Source organism: Brienomyrus brachyistius, chromosome 7, assembly GCF_023856365.1.
Source record: "Brienomyrus brachyistius isolate T26 chromosome 7, BBRACH_0.4, whole genome shotgun sequence".
NCBI classification, from domain to species: Eukaryota; Metazoa; Chordata; class Actinopteri; order Osteoglossiformes; family Mormyridae; genus Brienomyrus; species Brienomyrus brachyistius.
Genome location: NC_064539.1, coordinates 10,378,889 through 10,397,016, shown reverse-complemented (window position 1 = coordinate 10,397,016; position 18,128 = coordinate 10,378,889). Strand labels below are relative to the sequence as shown.

At 39.2% G+C, this 18,128-nt stretch overlaps 2 protein-coding genes across 2 annotated transcripts; both read left to right on the top strand.

The window, feature by feature from the left end:
* The first annotated feature begins 394 nt into the window (after positions 1-394).
* atp5fa1 (ATP synthase F1 subunit alpha) lies at positions 395-5,318 on the top strand. The gene is made up of 11 exons (XM_049020090.1): positions 395-552; positions 1,462-1,537; positions 1,709-1,878; positions 2,290-2,463; positions 2,601-2,767; positions 2,858-3,158; positions 3,247-3,471; positions 3,581-3,688; positions 4,511-4,655; positions 4,741-4,891; positions 5,097-5,318. The coding sequence occupies exons 1-11, from the start codon at positions 493-495 to the stop codon at positions 5,176-5,178; spliced, it is 1,659 nt and encodes a 552-aa protein (XP_048876047.1). The 5' UTR covers positions 395-492; the 3' UTR covers positions 5,179-5,318.
* Positions 5,319-6,914: 1,596 nt separating this feature from the next.
* On the top strand, positions 6,915-18,127 carry pstpip2 (proline-serine-threonine phosphatase interacting protein 2). The gene is made up of 15 exons (XM_049018849.1): positions 6,915-7,154; positions 8,378-8,478; positions 9,234-9,308; positions 9,666-9,700; positions 9,875-9,981; positions 10,130-10,192; positions 10,940-11,038; positions 11,282-11,327; positions 11,409-11,488; positions 12,783-12,881; positions 14,936-15,032; positions 15,582-15,657; positions 15,797-15,825; positions 15,921-15,983; positions 16,270-18,127. The coding sequence occupies exons 1-14, from the start codon at positions 7,122-7,124 to the stop codon at positions 15,974-15,976; spliced, it is 996 nt and encodes a 331-aa protein (XP_048874806.1). The 5' UTR covers positions 6,915-7,121; the 3' UTR covers positions 15,977-15,983; positions 16,270-18,127.
* Position 18,128: the final 1 nt, after the last annotated feature.

The following is an 18,128-nucleotide window of genomic DNA, read 5'->3' as shown; positions in this document are numbered from 1 at the left end:
TCACATTTAAGGAATGCCGCATCTGATGTTAAATTCAGACCGTGAAATAACTTCCGTGAATACAATGAACTACAGCTATAATGAACTATATTGATAACAACATATTACGTGTTAAAATTTCAACTGCAAATAGGCAGTTCTGCATGCTGAGCCGGTGCACCTCAGCAATCAGTGTGACTTGTATACAAGGTGACACAACGCCATCGATTGGCGCTTCTAAGCGGAAGCAATCGAAGAAGTAAGTGCAAATAATGTTACAAAATCAGTATTAAACTGCGAAAAAGCTCTCGTGCTATTATATATTTTAATTGAGGGGAAAACTTTATTAAGCACGTTGCACATTTAATTAAGATTTTAATGCAGGGAAGTGGTTCCGGGTCACGCGTAACCTTTCCCTGTTGAACAGGAGCCGGACATCGTCCATTTTCTTCACTCTGCACAGCTCAGTGCCGCCGGTCACAGCGAAGGGACGTGTCCGCATTTACGCTCAACATGCTGTCAGTTCGGGTCGCCGCGGCTGTCGTCCGCACTCTTCCAAGACGCTCTGGAATCGTTAGTATTTTGCTATTGTTTTTGCTCATTTCTTTTTATTGTTTATAAGCTTTCTGCGTCTGGTACGTTGTGAATGTCACTGAATGGCGAGGACATGTAATGTGGGCTGCCATCTTGCACTTAGCGGCCTGTGTGTGCGGATGCGAATGGATTGAAAAGCCGATTTAGGTTTTAACCTTATAGTTAGTGTTGCACGCCAATCAGTTATTGCATTCTGCAAAGTTTAATGAAATTACCGTTGATTTCTTTCGCTACTGACCTTGTAGTGTATGCATGTAATTGGCTAAGTAGCCTGACGGCTATTTAGCTCCGGCTAACTGTCGGTGAAGGTCAGATTTTGATTGTCTATTGCTGAATATAATTAACAGTAAAGAATGTAATTCGGATGCTTTCTGTTTTTAAATAGTATTTTGATGTGCTTATCGTGCTGATCTTTTTGTAATGGCTGTTGGTAAGCAATGAAATAGGCGTAGCGATTTTCATTATGGAATACTCTTCCAGATGTATATGCAATGACTTTGACGATACGAAAGCAGACAAATAAGGCGTGCAGAAACAATATATTTTTTTCTGGACTACACTGGTATTGTATTCCACTAGTAGTGTCTACACCGGTACTCCGTTCGCCTGAGTGTGAAGGTCATCTGTTATTAAAATACATTATTGTGTAGGAACCAACATGTTTCGATTATCGTTGAATCAGGCTTTTTTTTAAACAGTCGTAGCACCAGAAGCTTAACTTTATATATTTTTTCTTGCGTTACAGTAGTTTTGTTCTGCTTTGGTGGTTGTTTACCTCGGCATTTATGCTTTCATGGTATATATTTAGCTTACAGCATGTGAACATGTGTTTTCGTTGTTGCATGTTATATAGTTCTTAAGTGTTTTTTTTTTTTTTTTTTTTTACAGATATTCAAAAATGTTGCGGCCGCTTCTGTTTGTGCCAAGAACCTTCACACCAACCGACCATGGCTGCAGAAAACTGGTATGCATGTTTAGGGGTTGCATTGATGGGCCCAAAGTCATCTGATGTCATTTTTTACTGAATAAATAAATCCATGACTGAGACACTTAAGGTCCTGCGGTAATGAATGTTAATTTTTTAATTCAATGACCTATGATGTGTGAATTAAAAAAAAAAAAATTTTTTTTGAAGGCACTGCTGAGGTATCTTCCATCCTGGAAGAGAAGATCATGGGTGCGGACACAACTGCTAACCTTGAAGAGACCGGCCGTGTCCTGTCCATCGGTGATGGTATTGCCAGAGTGTACGGGCTCAGGAATGTGCAGGCCGAGGAGATGGTGGAGTTCTCTTCTGGCTTGAAGGTACCCTGGATTGGTTTATGCACCTGGAGTATAACAGTGTGAATGGGCTATAAGGAATTCAAACATCTATTTATAGATGAAGTAGAATGGTTTGCTGAACTTGAAGCATGTAATCAGCATTAAGAAGCTGTGTTAAATTATTGCTTCGTGGTTCTAGAGCTGCAGATTAGAATGCAGGCATAGGACTTACCCATCTGGAGTTTGCATTTCTTGTGGGATTTTGTTTCCCTCCACTGTAACCTATAGCTACGTCTTGTATGGTGAAATTGTAATTTTCAAATTGTAATATTCACATATTTTTTGAGAATCACTGAAATAAGTGTTTTTTTTTTTTTCTCAAGCTCATGTAGCTTTTTTTTTTCTTCAAAGAATTAGACTCCTTTTAATCAGAACTTGATCTTCTCCCACTAGGGTATGTCCCTGAACTTGGAGCCAGATAACGTTGGTGTCGTGGTGTTTGGTAACGACAAACTCATTAAGGAGGGTGACATTGTAAAGAGAACTGGCGCCATTGTGGACGTTCCTGTCGGCGATGAGCTTTTGGGTCGTGTTGTGGATGCTCTGGGAAATGCTATTGATGGGAAGGTAAATATGGAGGCTCCCGACCTTTTCTTTCATGTAGACTTTAAGTAATTTTGAGTATCTCTTGTATATTTGTATCACTTTTTGTGACACTTATGCTTTTTAAAGCTTGCTTTCTTGTCCCTTTTTTCCAACCGTAGGGACCTTTGGGGTCCAAAACCCGTAGGAGGGTAGGGCTTAAAGCCCCTGGCATCATCCCCAGGATCTCTGTGCGTGAGCCCATGCAGACGGGAATCAAAGCCGTCGATAGCCTTGTGCCCATTGGGCGTGGTCAGCGCGAGTTGATTATTGGTGACAGGCAGACCGGGTAAGATGCTTGATTCCTTGCAGTCCACATCCTGTAAGTGGTACAAGTGGCACACTCGCAAACAGTGCATTAATGCCCAGTGTTTTGCAGCAAAACTGCCATCGCTATTGATACAATCATCAACCAGAAGAGATTCAATGATGGGACTGACGAAAAGAAGAAGCTGTATTGCATCTATGTCGCTATTGGCCAGAAGAGATCTACTGTGGCCCAACTGGTCAAGAGGCTGACTGATGCTGATGCCATGAAGTATACCATTGTGGTATCCGCCACTGCTTCTGATGCTGCCCCCCTACAGTACCTGGCCCCTTACTCTGGCTGTTCCATGGGAGAGTATTTCAGAGACAATGGCAAGCATGCTCTTATCATCTATGATGACTTGTCCAAGCAGGTGAGTTAGCAGTGTTTTGTTTCAGCTTTTTGCAGCTTGTTATGTCTGGTTATGTACGAGCAGTTCTAACATACACTGTTCCCTCCAGGCTGTTGCTTATCGTCAGATGTCCTTGTTGCTCCGCCGGCCCCCTGGCCGTGAGGCCTACCCCGGTGACGTGTTCTACCTGCACTCCCGTCTGCTTGAGAGGGCAGCCAAGATGAATGACAACTTTGGTGGCGGCTCCCTGACTGCACTGCCTGTCATTGAGACCCAGGCCGGTGACGTGTCTGCCTACATTCCTACTAACGTCATCTCCATCACGGATGGTCAGGTGAGCAACGCTAACTGATGCTGCTTTTGAATGTTTCCAGTCCGATTTTAATGCTGGTTATGAGTGATGCCTCAAGTCCTGAAAACCTGCCTGTATTTGCTTTTCACAGATCTTCTTGGAAACCGAGTTGTTCTACAAGGGTATCCGTCCTGCCATCAATGTAGGTCTGTCTGTGTCCCGTGTGGGATCAGCTGCCCAGACCAGGGCTATGAAGCAGGTGGGTGTTTTTCCCGTGTGTGTGGATTTACTAGGGGTGTAATGATGGATTTCTCACTGTTTAGTGTGTGTCAGTTTCTGAACTGCAGTAATGATACAGTTTTAGTATCTTTAAGAAAATAAAAACTCATCCATGACCTATCTCTTTTTCATCTAAAATTCTCCATTCAGAAAAATGGCAGCATGACTAACACTAATTTCTCTACTCTATGAAATCAAAGGGAAAACATTTAAAAGTGCTTCTATAGGTTGAACCTTGTTGGTGTTTTGTCTATAGTTTTAAGTGTATGTAGTACATACAGTACCTGCGCAGGCAATATTAAATTTTTGGATGGACTTTCGGAATATCAAGTCTTCATAAAGAAATTATTTTATTTAACAAGAACATATATGAAGTTAAGCATATCACTGTTAAAAAGTAACCACAGGCAATCGCAGCACAGTAAGTGTAGATGGATAATCAATATGACAAACTCCACACCCAAGGGCTTGCAGAATGTTTTTGGTGCAGCAGCCCCATATAAAGGGGACCAAAACAAATGTATTGTGCCGAGTGATCGAGTCATTTTAATAAAGATTAGCAGTGGCACAGACAAGGAAACCAACAGTTTACATGGCAATTATAGGCTAATGAAACACGCATTCCGTAGCAAACATTAGTTACGGCATTAACATAAGTCTGCTGTTGCAATAATGCCGTTTAAATTCTAGCCCTTAAATACGACCCCAGTTTTTTTAGATGGGTTTCTTTTTTTTCTTGGCTAAACAGATTTTGATAGTCAGGCTGTGCATTATGTAATCTGTATATGCCTCCTCTCTTCAGGTGGCTGGTACCATGAAGCTGGAGTTGGCCCAGTATCGTGAGGTGGCTGCCTTCGCTCAGTTTGGCTCTGATCTGGATGCCGCCACCCAGCAGCTGCTGAACCGTGGAGTGCGTCTTACTGAGCTGCTGAAGCAGGGCCAGTACTGTGAGTAATCTGGCAGCTGAATCGCCTTAACCTGTGTACTGCGGCTCTTTTTGCCCTGGCCTGATTGCATGCCTCACCTCCGCAGCTCCCATGGCTATTGAGGAACAGGTTACGGTCATCTACGCCGGTGTCCGAGGCCATCTTGACAAGTTGGAGCCCAGCAAGATCACGAAGTTCGAGAAGGCTTTCCTGCAGCACGTTCTTAGCCAGCACCAAGACCTGCTGGCCACTATCAGGTATGTCAGGGCTTTGCATGAGACATGCTTGTATTAATTTCTGTTTAATTACTTGTTGCCTGCCACACATGTCGATAGTCTAACCTTTAGAAGCAGAATTACACAAGTGCTTTGCTGATGCTCCTGAATAATGTCCTATGGTATAGTTTGAGTGGCGCTATTGGAGATAGAAGACATGACTAACTTCAGGACTGTTCTATTACAGGGCCGACGGCAAGATCTCAGAGGCAGCAGATGCGAAGCTGAAGGAAGTTGTGTTGAATTTCCTGTCCAGCTTCGATGCTTAAAATTGCGTGGGTTTTTTCAGTGACCGTCTTGTCAATGTTTGAAAAGTGCTTCAGTTAGCTTTATATGAACCTTAATGATTGCGGCACTTCATCTTCAATGTACAGATCTCCAAACAGAGAATAAAATGTTAACTCCGGAATATATGGAATGGAATTTCTTTGTTCTATACAATGCAAACTTGAATGCATGCGAGTGGTTCCCTTCAGCCTTTCTTTGGTGCCGTTTTCAGCCTCCCTCTGGAGGATGGGTGATAATGGTATCAAGATGCTGAGGGAATTGAGTTTGCAAAATATTTGAAGTTTTGGGGGGGGGGGGGGGGGGCGTATAAGTTATATTGTTGAACCCCATTCAATTCTCCATCTGTCTGACATGTAATGACAATGGAACTGGGTTAATCAGAACGTTTAAAGTTTTTCATCCATACACAAGTGTAAATGTAGGGTGTTTTCTGAGTTCAACTGTGTTTTAAAGTTGCTGAAATGTGTAATGTGTTTAATGGACTTGTCCCTTTTTTTAACCCTTTCATACCATACAGTCTTCAGTGAGGGGTGCTCAGTGTTTTAGCTGCAGAATCAACCCATAAGCCCCAGTCTCATTTCTGGTAATAAATGACTGCATAACAATATGCTGTCAGCTTAGTCTTAGTTTGGTTTGGTATTTCATTATTAAAGGCAAAATCTTTTTTTATAAAATTCACCTGATGTGGGACCTTGTAGGCAAATTACATTGAAGCCACTATGAACAGCTGTTACTGGTGTACATAGTTGATGTGTCATATGGAAATATAATGTGCTGTTAGGAAAAGAAATTTTCTAAAATGTCTTTTTTACAGACTAGTGACAATCAGGTTTATTTGGCCAGGTATGCTTGCACACGTATAGGAACAAACATACTTGGGACAAGATAAAAGGAGAAGAAAATAGGGCAAGGAAGTTTTGGTTCCTCTGAAGTAGGGAAGAATCGGGGTCCAAAGTCATCTCGCTACCTCATGTTATGTATGTCAAGTTGAACAGGATCTTCTGAATTTTGGCTGACTAGCTGTCACCCCCTGAAGTCCCGCTGATGCTATGTGGCAGCTTCTCTACACCTGTTCGTGCAGGTGTAATGCTGACATGCTGGAGTCAATGGCAATTGGTCTTCAAGGGCTGAATACTACTGCGAATGTTGAAATTGGTAAGACACCCATGGTTATATTCTATATATTGCTGAACATCTTATGTGGCCAATGATGGATCGTAGTCATATAAATAAATATAGGAAAGATCTCAAGTATCAGACACTCAAGGTATTTAGTATGTACACTTTAAACACACCATGTATACTCTAAAGATTTGGCCCGGGGTTTTCACATTGCTGACTTGGAGCAGAAGAGGGTGTAGTCTCCCTGTCTGCTGCCATAGCAGCTAAAGCCCACAATTCCCCAAGATGAACAATTGGATCCTGTTTTATTTCGTGAAATAACGTGTGTGGCAACAACTGACGTGTTAAAATTATTCATATGTTCATTCATATCCTCATACACTAAGCATTATAATAAAGACGGTTAACTGAGTATTATTACAAATAAATCCTTGACAATTGACCACTTTATTTAAACATACCGTGTTAGGAAGATGCATGTTTCACTTAAACTGAAGAAAAAAGGCGCGTGATGCTCCGTCAAAGCCACAAATACTAATTATGCTGCGCTGAGAACCCGTTATGAAGCGTCCCCAGGGGCGTTAGAAGAGAACGCTCCGCTTCCGCAATTCTCGATGGACTTTAGAACCCAGCAGATCATAAGCTAGTTTTATTTGAGGAAGTTCAGCTCGATATTTCACATGTTTGCAACAGCCCTGGCCAGCCGCACCAGAGAGGGTGCACACTGCGTGTTTCAGTCGTCGGTCATTTTCTATACGGACGGACGCAGTTGCGCTGAACGTACAGCAATTCATTTCTCAGAATGATTGAACTTCACTTTAAGGACAATTTCTGGGTGAGTAACTAGTGTGGTTTTCCTTTCAATTATGACAATCAATATATAAAAGCCTAAATTGAATGACTGGTCATTGTTATAACTGATTCCAAATTTCCCGCTTAGACATCCACTTGAAAGAAAATGTTCTTGAATTCTTCGTATTTTGCAATTTAATGCAACTGTAGTTAATTCTGCGATCATGGATTTGTTCCATAGCCAGTCCTATTCATTGCTTCACATAGGTCATTTCACAAAAGGAAGTGCTGTTATTTTCTCTAAAAATCTTGTGAAAAAAATATGAAACAGCTCAGACTAGCCATTCTCAATTTCAGTTCACTTTAAACTCACATTTATTGACAATTGGCCCTTGTCTGGTAAATGCTGCTTTGTGTTTTAAAGCGAAATTTCTGATTAGAATAAAAGAACTTAAAGAAGAAACGGAGATTTTGAAGGAAATCTTGAGAAATATTACATATGGTTAACTATACAGGCTGTTAAATGTCTAAATAAAAACACATACTGGTTATTTTCGCAACTGATTCTGACTCTGTGATATATATTTAAATATTGTTCTTTTAAACCTGCTGTAGAAATTATAGCTTTTGGCCTATTATGGGTATGATTTTAATACTAATTAACGTCGAAATTGCGTACTTAACAACACAAGTCCACGTCGATTCATCTCCCATTTTGAAGTAAACTAAAGACGGATTATTATGTCTATATGTTCGACGTTCAAGTACACATGAATTACATAGCTAGGTGTACAATTATGCTAACTACCATAATCATGGTGTAGGGTAATTCGTAATTTTGATTCCTGTGAGGCTTCTCCAGCCCATCTGTTTTTATTCCTCACCGACCAATATATTTAAAAAAAATCCCCAAATACAAGTCATGCATATGCATTTTTGCTGGAGAAATGTACGCAATTGTGTTTGGGGAAGCGTCTTCAGTGGAGGAGGTACACTGTTTTGGGGCCGGTGTATTGAAAGTAGGTGTGTGGATGGGATGATGATCTCTTTAAGTTCCACTTGTGAAAAACATATGACCACAACTATTTAGAAGAGGAAGTAAGCTGCCACCATAATCCCTTTCTGACCGCCGTAATTGTTCACAGACTGTTATGAAAAATGCGAACTTCTGACATGCCCAGAACATTCTGTGGCATGGTGCAGGTACAGCCGTGCTGTATCCCCGCCATGATTCATTCCGGTGGCTATTCTTCATATTGTTCATAGGGTGCAGATATCACCAGCACCGCAGGGTACGACACCATCATTCAGCATTTGAATGATGGCAGGAGGACATGCAAGGAATTAGAGGACTTCATAAAGGCCAGGCAAGTATCTGCCGCATCAGACTAAACAGAACTGTGATCAGCAGTCTTCGCTGTTCTTTTTTTTTTTTGTTAAATTTCCTATGTGCTCATGCTTGTCAGTCGACGAAAGAACACCAACAATAGCTATGATTAATTTACAGAATATAACAGCTTCTTTGAGTGTACCAGATATGTTGTAACTGTGTCACAATAAACACATGGGCATTTTCAGTTGTATTACTCTAAATGTAATTGTGGAGATTCTAAGTAAACAGCCCTTAACTTACATTTCCTCTTTTCAGCAAAGTTTCCCTAAAAGAAAAGATTAATGAACTTTGTATTCTATTTACTAGCTTAATCCTTAAAGGCAGCAGCATTATTACATTACTTATTTATCACATTAGTTTGGGCTTCTGTGTGTATTTAAAAAAACCCAAAAAAAACAAAAAAGCAAGAAAACTCCAGTTTTTTCCTCACTGAACCTGAATCCGTTTAAGATGAATTTACTCATGTGGCTGTTTGTTTGGATCCCAGCTTTGTTTTGATAAGATGACTGTGGGGGTAATATCGTCTCCTATACAATAGAATATGGTTGGTCTGGAAAGCAAAATTCCAATGAATGTGACTAATGAATGTGACTTTATCTGCTTTTAATTGTCGACAGTCTTTACTACTATAGAACAACAAAACATATTGTTCCAAATTTAAATGATGTGTGTATGGGTCTTCATTTTTTTCATCATAAAAATACTGTTTATTTTTATGTTATATTGTAGGGCTTCTGTAGAAGAAAAATATGCCAAAGAATTGCTTAATTTATTCAAAAAGGCCTGCGGTCAAAATGAAATGAAGTAAGTGATTTTTGTCATGACTTTCTATATATATAGTTTTAAGTTATCATCAAGAAGGAGTCCCGTAATACAGACGTTAGGACGACATTTATGAAAAATTTTGGCCCTCTTCAGCCACCATCAGATGTGAAAATCATTGTCTGCATTCTGGAGCAGTGATGTCAGTAACTTCTGCACTCTATGTTTCTACTGTTTGTAATTACTAAGAGGAAGAGTGTTATTCACACATACATTTTAGGAGAATGTATATATATATATATTGCATCCTGTAATTGCATTTTTTGTTGCTGGGTTGTAATCATATTTCTGTACTACTAAACATGAAAATGTTTCCCCTTCCATATTTTGCTCTTTCAGCACACTAAAGCGGTCACTGGACTTTTTCAAAATGCGTAAGTAATGTAGTTACATAAGGTTACTGCATTGTTTGACCTGATTTGAAGTTGTTTGTACTGTTGATTCTGAGTTGGAACAGACTCCTATTTTATGTTTCTCTGTTACGGTATTGAATGCTTCCATAATAAATAGTATTTCATTCATTTACTCCTTTGTTTTTTGTTTTGTAGAAATTGAAAATGTGGGACTCTCACACCTTCAGCTGGCCCAAAATATGCGGGATGAGGCTAAGAAACTTGAAGATTTCCGAGAAAGGCAGAAGGAAGTGCGAAAAAAGGTTAGGTTATGAATTTTAAATTAAAATTAGTTATACGTAATACTTTATTGTGTAGGTGTGTTTTCCTTTAAGAACCTTTATGGCACAACTATAGTTTTTTAATCACTCTTCATATCTGTTTAAACTGAGTACCTATTAATAAATATAGGTAGAACAACATATGGATGCTTTACACAAGCAGACGGCAACGCAGTACAAGAAAACAGTGGAGGTAAGATGCATTTTTCTGAATTAGCAAATACATAACCTATGTTAAGAATTATGTTAGTATATAATCATGTGTGTGGCTCTGCAGGTTAGATGTCTGATAACTTGTTGATTCTAATCCCATGGAAGAATACTCATATCACTGTTGGGCCATTGAGCGAGGCTCTTAACCCCAGCTGCTGTAGGGCTGCTGGTGCTGGTTGACCTTGCTCTTTGACCTCAAACTTTACTTGCTTGTTTCTAACTTTGGTCCAAAGTGCCTGGTAAAAAATGTAACAAGGTAATGTAAATATAACGTCAACTTGCCTTTTGGCATTCCTCTGTTACAGTGAATGGAGACCCAAAGACTGCTGCATCCTATGTGAAAATCCTTTAATAAGCATTTAACTATTGCTCTGTAAAGTTATTGTTCTCTTTGAAAAAATGAACCTCAAAACTTATCTAGCCAACAATTCTGTTTCTAAAAAATGGCAGTTGATAGTAACCTGAGATTCATCTGACCCTAATTGACATGAAGAATCAGCAGTTTATCGCCACTTAAACCAACTGGAAGCTGGATTGATGAATGTGTATTGTTGTACTCAGGCTAAACTCAGGCTGGTAGTCACACAGTAGTGTTAAACTTTTGTGGAAATTATTTAGAATTAATCAGACTCTGATAGTTTGTGTTTTAAAAAGCAAATATAGCTGTAGCAGAGAAGTTTGAGGAAGAAGGACCCATTTATTCATGTGTTTTTCTCCACTCCACTAGTCAAAGAAAACCTATGAGCAAAAGTGTCGCGATAAGGAGGATGCGGAACAGACAATGAACAGGAATGTCAGCACAAGCAACATCAAGCAGCAGGAGAAGGTAGGCCCAATTGACTAATAGCTGTGACTTATGGTCTGTATACAGTGACTTGGGAGGAGTATGTTGCATGATACCATTAGGTTTTAGCACCAGGGAGGTATGTAGGGAAGTGTTTATAGAAGCAGTACAAATATATCAGTGTGCTTTTGCTTGTGAATGTAGGTATTTTGCTCTTCAGCTTTGTGCATTAAGTTGCATCCGTCATTTTGTTCGATAGAATAATGTTTTGTATTCATTTTCCAGTTGTATGCAAAAACGCAGCAAGCGAAACAGACTGCTGAGGAAGCAGGTAACTCAGGTTTTAAAGTGTGTTGTTGCACTTTTCACTGCGATAGGACAGGGGTGCTTAGTAATCAATATTTATCTACAGACAGAATGTACAGCCACAATGTGACCATGTTCAATAAGATTCAAGAAGAATGGCTGAATGAATATATCAAGTCATGTGAGGTAAGAGGTTGTGCTCTGAGGGTGAATGACTATTTTCAATAGTTGCAATTTGCTGAAACTTATGCATATTATTTTGCATATTATTATGCCCATCTGGATCTGTCCTATTTGTTTTGTCCCTGTTTGGCCAGCAGGTGTTGCTGGCTAGCCTGTTCCCTCTGTCTTGTAGCCCTAAGTCCCTTGTGTGTTTCCCTACTCTCCAGGCTGCCACGTTGCTCTATGGGTTGTGTGACTTTCTCAGAAGCTGATACTCCTCCAGTTATGGATTTGAGGCTGGTTTGAGGCCTGCTTCAATTTTTGTTTAACTTATTGGGTTTTATTTTATCCTTAGTGTTTGGTATTGTTTATCTCTTTCTTTACTTTGTGTCCTTATTTTTGGTTTACCCATTCCTGGTTTAAGTCTGTTCTGCTTGTACTTATGTTCCTAGTCTTTCTTAGTGTTAGCCCCCAATGCTTATCAATGCTTCAGTTTCTTGTGCTAATTAATTGTAACTTATTCCACCTGTTTCTTGTTGTCCCGTGCCTGTCCTGATTGGTTGATTTGGATATAGTCCTCACCTGCCCCTTGTTTGCATGTATTTAGGTGCATGCCCTCATCCTGTTTTTCAGTTAGCCCATATGTTTAAGATGTGTACTTGTTACTGTGTGTTTGTAGCTTTGGCTGTTCCCTAGTCCTGCTCTCAGTTTTGCTTTGTTCCGTAGCATGTTGATTTTGTGGTCCTTTTTAGTTCTTATTTCTCCTGTCTAGTTCTTGACTGCTTGTGGCCCCTTTATTTTGTGGTTAATTCCATTGTGTTAGGTTTCCCTTAATAAACCCCCTTTTCTTGGAGCTGCACTGTAGATCGTCCCTCTTTTTAACCGTGCTCCCTGCCCTGCCATGACCTTATTTGTTAACTTACAAGTAATTTGAACACCTGAAATCGTAATAGCTCCAACAAAACTGCTTGGATTCATTTAAATAGTATTTTTAGTCAATTAAAATCAACATGGCAGTCTTTTGGAATTTAATGCATACTGATATCAGTGAAGGATTTTTTGATTGTCTGAAGGAAACCAAATTAAATAGCAAAGAAATGGGGGAAACGTTGGGGGTAATGTGTTCTTTTACAAACTGAAGTGGTTTTGGTTCAGTCTGTTTGTTTTCTAACCATGGCAGGGCCATGGGTCCCCTGGAGCCTGTCCCAGGCAGCACAGGCCGCAAGGCTGGAGTTCACCCTGTTTGCTGGGATTCCAGAATATAAATCTAAATTCCTGTGTAACATGATAAAAAATGTCAGTTGTGTCCTCTGCATAGATGTTTGAACAACAGGAAGTAGAGAGAATTAACACCTTGCGGAACACCGTGTGGACTCACCTCAACCATCTCTCTCAGCAGTGTGTTACCAGTGACGAGGTGAGATTGAAGTACAGCGCCTGTTTTCACAAAGCCTTTGTGTGTTTCAGTGTCCCAATACCACACAAAAGTTCAGTAACCTTTGTGGGGATTAGGGCTGTTACAATATCAGATTTTTTCTATACGATCATTGTGACCAAAAGGCTTCATGATAATGATATTGTCGTACCTTTGAACAAAATAATAACAATAATAATGTTATCAGTCAAATTCATCCCTAAATTTGTCTGTGTGTGTTATCTCTTTTTTGGCAAATGAAATAAACTTAAAATATGTATGTAATGAGGTGGAGAGTCTATAACATAACTATTCAAAAGCGTACAAAAATAACATTATACTACTAAATGGAGAGTGAAAACACAACCAAGATTAAAAACCCCTTTTACATTTACTGTTGATCGGCACTTCCTGCAGACCGGGGTTTCTAACACCTCATCTGTCTTACGAAAACCAAAAAACTCCCACACTGGCCAGCTAACTCTTTTTTGGTTGCAGGTAGAGTATCTTGCTCTTGTCTGTCATTTCCTTTGACATAATTTTGCGCCCAGCACATATTGTATTGTACCTCGCACATCTGTGCATGCGCAGCACTATACTTTACGGTATATTATATGACAGTGCCTGACTTGTACCACTTTATTCCGTGACATTTTCATGACACAATCTGATCCCATTAATATTTCTTTTAACGACATCAGGTTCATTTTACGGACTGCTAGTAAGCAATCTCCACCAGCCCAGTGCATGTTTGCATGAGTGCGTGTTTATGGGTCTCGTTATGTACGCGGTGGGTTGACTATGTTTCTCATGGCTGTGATTACTATTACTGCAGAGTCAGTAGATTATGCCAATAGGTCAAACAACTGGAGAAATGTATGTTTATTCTTTCCATTTTTTTTCTGATCCCACTGATTTGGAGCGATATAAATATGGCTTAAAATGACAAGCAATGAAAATGGATTTTTTTCCAGTGAGCGGAATTCATTAACACCAGTTCTCGCAAAACGATAGTTGTAGTTCGCTGCAAACAAGCAGATCCATCTTCTCTTTCTGGTTTTTGGGTGAGGATTCAGTGCACAGTTAGTTAGCTGAAAAACTCCATTGTTAAGTATTGTTAAACATTACTATGTAAATCAAAAATATAATAACAAATACGAATGCAAACATATTAAGAAATAAAAAATAAGTACAAGGTTGTATTGGCTAAATAGTATCTTAAGTTTGTTTTTTGATGACTTCTTTTCTCTCATGAAGAAAAATACAAATCGTAAATATAGTAACTGTATGAAATATTTGAACCATTGTGATCGATTAATGAACATAGGATATGTACATAACTAACAGTTAGTTTATTGTGAATTAATACACTAAGAGTGTACTACATTATTTGTACCCCCTCATAAAGTGTTACCCATGCATTTCTGGTCTGCAATCCTTTATCTCACGCTTCTTGTTCTGCACACTGTTCCTCCTATGTAGCATGAATAATGAACGGAAGTGGTTTCTAGTAGATAGCAGTTTGATGGCTTTTCTTGGTGACCTCTGCTTTTGCTTTGGAAAACATGCTTGCTCTACCTTTTGAAGGATTTAATTTAATATTTAAAACTCATGTCTTCTCCTGCCAAACCTGTGTAACTGTAATTATCTGCCACACAACCCACTGACACTTAAATGACACTTAAATAAATAGGTTTACTCATCTTTAACCTAAATATGGCAAGCCTTGTACTAGCTTTGTGGGTTTCAACCCACAACCCCTTTCCTCTTTGTGTGTGTGTGATTCTGCATTTTCGTTGTGTGATTCTATTTGATGACTCTGAATGCTCTGCCATAGATCACTGCCTGCTGTTGTGTGAAGCATTTTCCCAAAATTCCCAAAATCTAATATGACCCCTGCATTTTACCTATGTAATACAAAACACACATGTGTTAGAATGCATGTAAGTTAAAACAGGTGCAAATGGAACAGTGACACCTAATTAAGCTACTTTTATAATAAAACAAAACTCTTTCTGTGGAGAGCAGATTCTAAGTGACTAACTTTGTGACGTCAGCTGTACGAGGAGGTGAGGAAGTCTCTGGAGCAGTGCAACATTAAGGAGGACATCGAGCACTTCATCAACCTCAGGAAGACCGGCGACAAGCCCCCAGGTGCCATTCTCATATGGAGGGGGAATTGGGGGACGTTAGGGTAAAAGAAAATGCTCAGCAAAGTCAGAGGTTAGATCAGAAACAGCCTTTATTTGCAATAAACCAACATCAACTATGCAAAAATGCTAATAACCAAAATGTGCTGCCCCTTGTACCACTGTTGTAGGACCAAGCAGCACACTGTGCACTTTGCCTTTATTTTGCGTCTCTGCAAATTATGTACTTCCTGCTATATGCAAACGAATGTCCCTCTGGGATCAATGAAGTATTTCTTATTGTACCTGATCTCCATAAATTCGGAGGCACAAGGACATTGCAGTTCGACACAACGTTCCTCCACATTTTCACTCGCCTGAGCAGTACTAGTCTTAGTTCCAGGGACCCTTTGTCGCCTTGCTGGACATCTTTTCAGCATCACATGCCGTGCTTTTTCTGTGACCGTTTTGCAATGTCGTATCCACGCGCTGTATTTTAATCTTGCTTTCTACCGTATTGCACCAATGTTATTGCCACCCTCGCCTTCCATCACACCCTTACTTTCTGTATCAGCTCCCATCGTCTATGAAAACTTCTACTCCAGTCAGAGGGTTTCGGTCCCAGGGCGCACAGGACCCCAGGTTATCAGGTAAAAACTGTATCTATCGAAGAGTGAATTTAAAAGATTTATGATCTGAGTTTTATAGTAAGGCATGCTAAAATGCTTTTTTTTTTTTATTTAGACATGTAGTTGAGATAAATATCTTTGCTTTTACTTTGTGTTTCAGAAGGGGACCATTGCCAGGGAGGGCTGAAAGTATGTGAATTTTCAATATTCATCGCAGTATTGTTAGAAATGCCAGTGATACACAATAAATATGTTAAACCTGTACCAAATGTTCTCTCTCATAGATAGTGTGGCTTATTCAACCATTGATGATCCTACCTACAGTGTAATACAACAATAGCAATTGGGTAAGTATATCCTGGGGATAAAACTGTAAAAACATTGCAATCATTTAGTACCTTTTGAGAAAAGATGTCTAGATGTACATTTCTAAAGTACATGTATTCTTTCTATTTAAACTGTCTGTCTGTACCCAGAATGGATGTAATTTAGTTTTCTAGGAAATTGACAGTAAAGGTTTCTTCATTGTGGAATGTCCAGCTCAGAGTTCTGATAATGGAGAATTTGTATTTAAATTAACATGAAAAGGATGCAAATTGTGGACAATTAATGGATTAAAATATCCATTCATAGGTGAATCCATTGTGACCAGGGAAGATGCCTGTGGCTTATGGGTAAAAAAAAATAAACCCCTAATCCTGCTTAACCCACACTGGTAAAAATGTCATACAGTGGACTGGAAAAAATGGTTTATTGCATAATATATATTGTATGCTGTTACATGTTAATGATAATTGTGAGTTTATGTGTTATAATGTAGACTCATTTACATAACAATTAGCTAATTATTTAACTGCTTAATTGTTTATAATGTTTTTCTTTAACTTGTAAATTTTTGGAAGTGTATTTTCATCCATCCATGCATTAATTTATAAGCTATAATGGCTATATTTGTCTATTTCCTTTAAAGAATGCTGTTAAATTATAACAATGAAATGATGAGGTAATGAGACGGACACAGAAATTATTCACTCACAGCCTGCTGAAAACTACACACACATTTTCCTGTCCTGATTCAGGGAGTGAGGTACCATCAGCAGTGGAGAGTCCAGAAAGTAAAAATACAGACCAAGACTTTGTTTCAACCAACCAGTTGAATACTTTGAGACTTCAAGTTTTTATGCTAATGTGGTTGGTTGAAACAAAATCTTGGTCTAGATTTGTAGTTTTTGAACCTGGATTTTCCACCTCAATGTATAATTTGTCTTTATTTACACTGGAAACCCAAAATAGACCTGTTGGGAGCCACCGCTCAGGTTCCAAGCAAGAAATTCTCAATATTTTATGTTGCTGTTTTTATGTGAGCGCATCTTTCTGCATTTCTTGGCTTGAACAGTCAATTACACTGAACAGTGCAGTTTAATTACTGGAGACAGTCACTGTCTGTGTCTGGTGTATAACTATCAGCAAAACAATAGGTAACACTTTACTATAACTGTACCTTCACAATGTCTTTATAATGTATTCATAGAACATTCAGTGCACCTTCATAATGCATTCAGGATTGGGAGGTCACTGGTTTGAGCCCGACATCGGCGGAATAGTTGAGCAAGACCCTTACCCCAGACAAAGCCTCATGTGCACCTCTGCAGGGGGCTGGCCTACGCTGCCAAGCTTGCTCTCACCTACCTGTGTGTCTGTGTCATTGAGGGCAAGATGAGGCAAGCAGAGAGAGAATTCCTTCATAGGGATAAATTGTGTCATTATTATTCGTAGAACATCCTAATGTACCTTGACTGTTTTTAGTATATAGTCAGAAACATATTAAACATTATATTCGTATATGTTAATATATATTAAAGCTGTGAACGTATGTTAGGATGTCAAGATACATGCTGCTTGTGAATGCATAATAAATGCATTACGAAGGTGCACTGAATGTTCTATGAATGCTTAATGAATGGTGGTGTTAACATGTAGTATTACGAAGCAAGGGTTATACGATCTTTACACCATAATTTATAAATTTGCAATGGGGCTGTATGTACTTTTTCTGTTGTGATTTAAAAGGCAGACTCCATTATCTTCCGACCACTTATCTATCTTGGGCAGAGCCTGGGAGGGCAAATGTCCACCCTGGATAGGATGTTTGGTTATAATGCATGCTTGTTTTTGCCAATGCCACATTTCTTATTTTTTCCCAAAGAGGTTTCACCTCACTGGTCATTCTGTATGAGTCAGGTGATCTTTGGCAGCATTCTTTTCAGGGTAGTGCAATACTCTGGGAAATATACTCACATGCATGTCCCTCTGATTGAATATCATAGCTACAGCAGACTCATGAACATTTACAATAGTAAATGCAAGCCTTAAAGTGATTTTGTTAAACACTGTTGAGTAGATCAAGAATGGTATTGAATTTTCACCATTTGTACATAAATTCCCTGACCAAATGGAGTCCAGACTCAAGAATAAAATTCAGTATGACTCAT

What these genes read in the sequence shown, in the direction of transcription:
- pstpip2 (XM_049018849.1), top strand. Translation starts at nt 7,122, where the DNA reads ATGATTGAACTTCACTTTAAGGACAATTTCTGG. An exon ending in ACAGACTGCTGAGGAAGCAG is followed by an intron (nt 11,328 to 11,408) that starts GTAACTCAGGTT and finishes ATTTATCTACAG; the next exon opens with ACAGAATGTACAGCCACAAT. An exon ending in AATATATCAAGTCATGTGAG is followed by an intron (nt 11,489 to 12,782) that starts GTAAGAGGTTGT and finishes TCCTCTGCATAG; the next exon opens with ATGTTTGAACAACAGGAAGT.
- atp5fa1 (XM_049020090.1), top strand. Translation starts at nt 493, where the DNA reads ATGCTGTCAGTTCGGGTCGCCGCGGCTGTCGTCCGCACTCTTCCAAGA. An exon ending in ATTGGTGACAGGCAGACCGG is followed by an intron (nt 2,768 to 2,857) that starts GTAAGATGCTTG and finishes AGTGTTTTGCAG; the next exon opens with CAAAACTGCCATCGCTATTG. An exon ending in ATGATGACTTGTCCAAGCAG is followed by an intron (nt 3,159 to 3,246) that starts GTGAGTTAGCAG and finishes TGTTCCCTCCAG; the next exon opens with GCTGTTGCTTATCGTCAGAT.